This window comes from Homarus americanus, unplaced genomic scaffold (assembly GCF_018991925.1).
Source record: "Homarus americanus isolate GMGI-L3 unplaced genomic scaffold, GMGI_Hamer_2.0 scaffold33074, whole genome shotgun sequence".
Classification (NCBI taxonomy): Eukaryota; Metazoa; Arthropoda; class Malacostraca; order Decapoda; family Nephropidae; genus Homarus; species Homarus americanus.
In genome coordinates this window covers 15,966-20,153 of record NW_024726860.1, presented here as the reverse complement: position 1 = coordinate 20,153, position 4,188 = coordinate 15,966, and the positions used below count along the sequence as shown (strand labels likewise).

Genomic DNA, 4,188 nt, shown 5'->3' with positions numbered 1-4,188 from the left:
CACCCTCCGGAAGGCTCCACATTGTCTCACTGTTCATTCCCCAAAACTTCTTCTTCCATCAATAGTTCATTAACGGTGTATGTAAGTTCCACAATGTTTTTCACTACAACATTACAGCAAAGTATATTTTTTTTATCATTAAACTGTTATTATTTTATTGTCTAATCATCACTACATATAACACCACCCATCATCACTACATATAATATCATCCATCATCACTACATATAACACCATCCATCATCACTACATATAACACCATCCATCAACACTACATATAACATCATCCATCATCACTACATATAACAACATCCATCATCACTACATATAACACCATCCATCATCACTGCATATAACAACATCCATCATCACTACATATAACATCATCCATTATCACTACACATAACACCATCCATCATCACTACATATAACAAGATCCATCATCACTACATATAACACCATCCATCATCACTGCATATAACAACATCCATCATCACTACATATAACATCATCCATTATCACTACACATAACACCATCCATCATCACTACATATAACAACATCCATCATCACTACATATAACATCACTACATATAACACCATCCATCATCACTACATATAACAACATCCATCATCACTACATATAACAACTTCCATCATCATTACATATAACATCACTACATATAACACCACCCATCATCACTACATATAACATCATTCATCATCACTACATATAACACCATCCATCATCACTACATATAACACCATCCATCACTACATATAACACCATCCATCATCACTACATATAACACCATCCATCATCACTACATATAACACCATGTATCATCACTGCATATAACAACATCCATCATCATTACATATAACAACATCCATCATCACTACATATAACACCATCCATCATCACTACATATAACACCATCTATCATCACTACATATAACAACATCCATCATCACTACATATAACACCATCCATCATCACTACATATAACACCATCCAACATCACTACATATAAAACCATCTATCATCACTACATATAACAACTTCCATCATCACTACATATAACATCACTACATATAACACCACCCATCATCACTACATATAACATCATTCATCATCACTACATATAACACCATCCATCATCACTACATATAACACCATCCATCATCACTACATTTAACACCATCCATCATCACTACATATAACACCATCCATCATCACTACATATAACACCATGTATCATCACTACATATAACAACATCCATCATCATTACATATAACAACATCCATCATCACTACATATAACACCATCCATCATCACTACATATAACACCATCCATCATCACTACATTTAACACCATCCATCATCACTACATATAACACCATCTATCATCACTACATATAACAACATCCATCATCACTACATATAACACCATCCATCATCACTACATATAACACCATCCATCATCACTACATATAACAACATACTGGTTTTCTCGAACTGTCACCATAGAATTTAGGTGTTGGGCTTCGACGGGTAAAACACTATACGAATTATTGTCGGAGGTAACGTCTGCCAGGATGGCCTCTATCATGCTCATTACTTCTCGTTTATTATTTAATTCCACTGTACTAAAATAAATTCAGGGACTTGGAATCACTTCAACATTGTCATAATATTCCGATGTATTTCTCGTTTGAGATGATGTAAGGTTGATGGTGGCTGCTGTCGATGATGACGAATGCGATGATCGTGGTGACGGTGGGCGGTATAAAAGTTGTTGGGAAAAGAATTGTTGTTGTCTTTTAGTAACTGGAATTAGCGAAGAGTTATGCAAAAAACATTTATGTTTGTGTTTCACCGGTTGTTGATATTGATGAGGATAATGAGCCTCTATTTCACCGACCGAGTTACTAACTGATTGTTCGGTTATTTGTTTAGTCTTAGTTTGTCTGTTCAACATAATGATACCGTAGTCTGTATATATTCTTGTTGAAAAACGCAACCGGAATATAATAATTAAGATACCTTACCAATGTATTTATAGTAAAACAAAACAATATAAAAAAATTCTAAAAAAATCATTAACCCTGCACCCTGGAAAAAAAAAATATATATACGATAACAAAAACACTACCTATATTTTATTGTTTACACTGTATAGTTTTTTATTCAAGTGCCTGTGGGGAGTGTTGAAAATCCTAGGCTACTTTCTCAAACAGAAGAAAAAAAGAAGCTCCTCAGAAAACCTAAAAATTTCTTAACAAATGGTGAGTTAAGGCGGAGACTGCACTGGATCTTTTTTAGGTCTCTCCAGTCAATACGCTAGCACCAATCATCGTTGGGCCATATGCGTTCACTGATTCCTACGTCAATGAGGTGACAGGTGTAAGGTGACGTGGAGGTGTCGATGATGATGTTGAAGGCGTGGAGGTCCATGTGGGCGTAACCAGCAGCGTGAAACTCAGCGAGGGCAACGCGGGTTGCGTCGTAGGCCTTCTGGCGATGGTGGACGTCATACTTGAAGCAGCTTAGAAACGAATCTAAACGCACGCCCTGGCAGTACTGCATGACGATGGCGTGGGGCTCGGTTGTGACGCCGTACAAGAGAGGCGCGCCCCCCGCCCCGGCCAGCTCGTGTAGGACTCGGGCCTCCTTGGTGTTGGCCTTGCCGGTATGGAGGATCTTCACTACCACCTCCGTCACGTCCCCATTGCCTAGGGTGAGCTGACCATGGTGGCTCACCCCGAACGCACCGGCGCCAACATTTCGTACAAGACGAAGGCTGTCCCAGGTGAGCTGAGGTAGATCAGTTCCTCCACTGGTGGAGGTGGTGGAGCTGGAGGAGTTGTGGGAAATATTATTGAGTTGAACAGGAGAAGTCATCTTGGTCCTGGGATGGTTTTTGTCCTTCTCGAACAATTATTTATATGATTACAAATCGAATCTTAAGGTAAGCTCTGAATTTGAGGAGTAAGATACATAATGAGGTTGGAATATTGAACATAACAGTCGTGAGATCTATATCTACATCACTACAAATAACACCACCCATCACCACTATACTTAACACCATCCATCATCACTACATATAGCATCGTCCATCATCACTAAATATAATGCCATCCATCATCACTACATATAACACCATACATCATCACTACATATAACGTCATCCACCATCACTACATAATTATAACACCTTCCATCATCACTACAGATAACACCATCCATCATCACTATACTTAACACCACCCATCATCACTATACTTAACACTATCCATCATCACTACACATAACATCGTCCATCATCACTACATATAACACCACCCATCATCACTACATATAACGTCATCCATCATCACTACATATAACGTCATCCATCATCACTACATATAACGTCATCCATCATCACTAAATATAACACCACTCATCATCTCTACATATAATACCATCCATCATCACTATACTTAACACCATCCATCATCACTATACTTAACACCATCCATCATCACTATACTTAACACCACCCATCATCACTACATATAACACCATCCATCATCACTACATATAATAACCACCCATCATCACTACATATAACACCATCCATCATCACTACATATAATAACCACCCATCATCACTACATATAACACCATCCATCATCACTACATATAATAACTATCCATCATCACTTCATATAACACCATCCATCATCACGCTGGTGGAAGCCGGTTGTGGTGTTTGTGTTGTTACCAGCAGAAATACAGAACCTGTGGCCATAGATAATGTTGATGTACACAGTCAAACCTTATTTTTAGGTTAAAATAAATTGCTGCCCAAGTATCATCGTGTGTATTTACTTGCTGGGTGCCAAAATGATACAAAAGACCGATAACTCCAACCAATTACCACTAACTAAAAAAGTTTCTAGGTAATACTTTTGAAGAGGTGCACGGGTTAACGAGGAACATTCGAAAAAATTTCAGTAGAGAAAACTTTTTTTTAAGAACTTAATTTATTTTAATAATAGCTCACTATTCTTGTTAATTGCTGCCCTGTGTTCTGTAATTAGACCTATCATAGTACTCTTTTGCTCAAATTTGTTTGCGGATGAGTCCGTACCATGATAGGGAGCTCACAATCCAAGAAAATGACTACTGTGAAAGCG

General features: G+C 37.9%; 1 protein-coding gene across 1 annotated transcript; it reads right to left on the bottom strand.

The window, feature by feature from the left end:
• Positions 1-2,344: 2,344 nt before the first annotated feature.
• LOC121865727 (protein sevenless-like) lies at positions 2,345-2,905 on the bottom strand. The gene has a single exon (XM_042365265.1). The coding sequence runs from the start codon at positions 2,903-2,905 to the stop codon at positions 2,345-2,347; it is 561 nt and encodes a 186-aa protein (XP_042221199.1).
• Between the last annotated feature and the right edge of the window lie 1,283 nt (positions 2,906-4,188).

What these genes read in the sequence shown, in the direction of transcription:
- LOC121865727 (XM_042365265.1), bottom strand. Translation starts at nt 2,905, where the DNA reads ATGACTTCTCCTGTTCAACTCAATAATATTTCCCACAACTCCTCCAGC.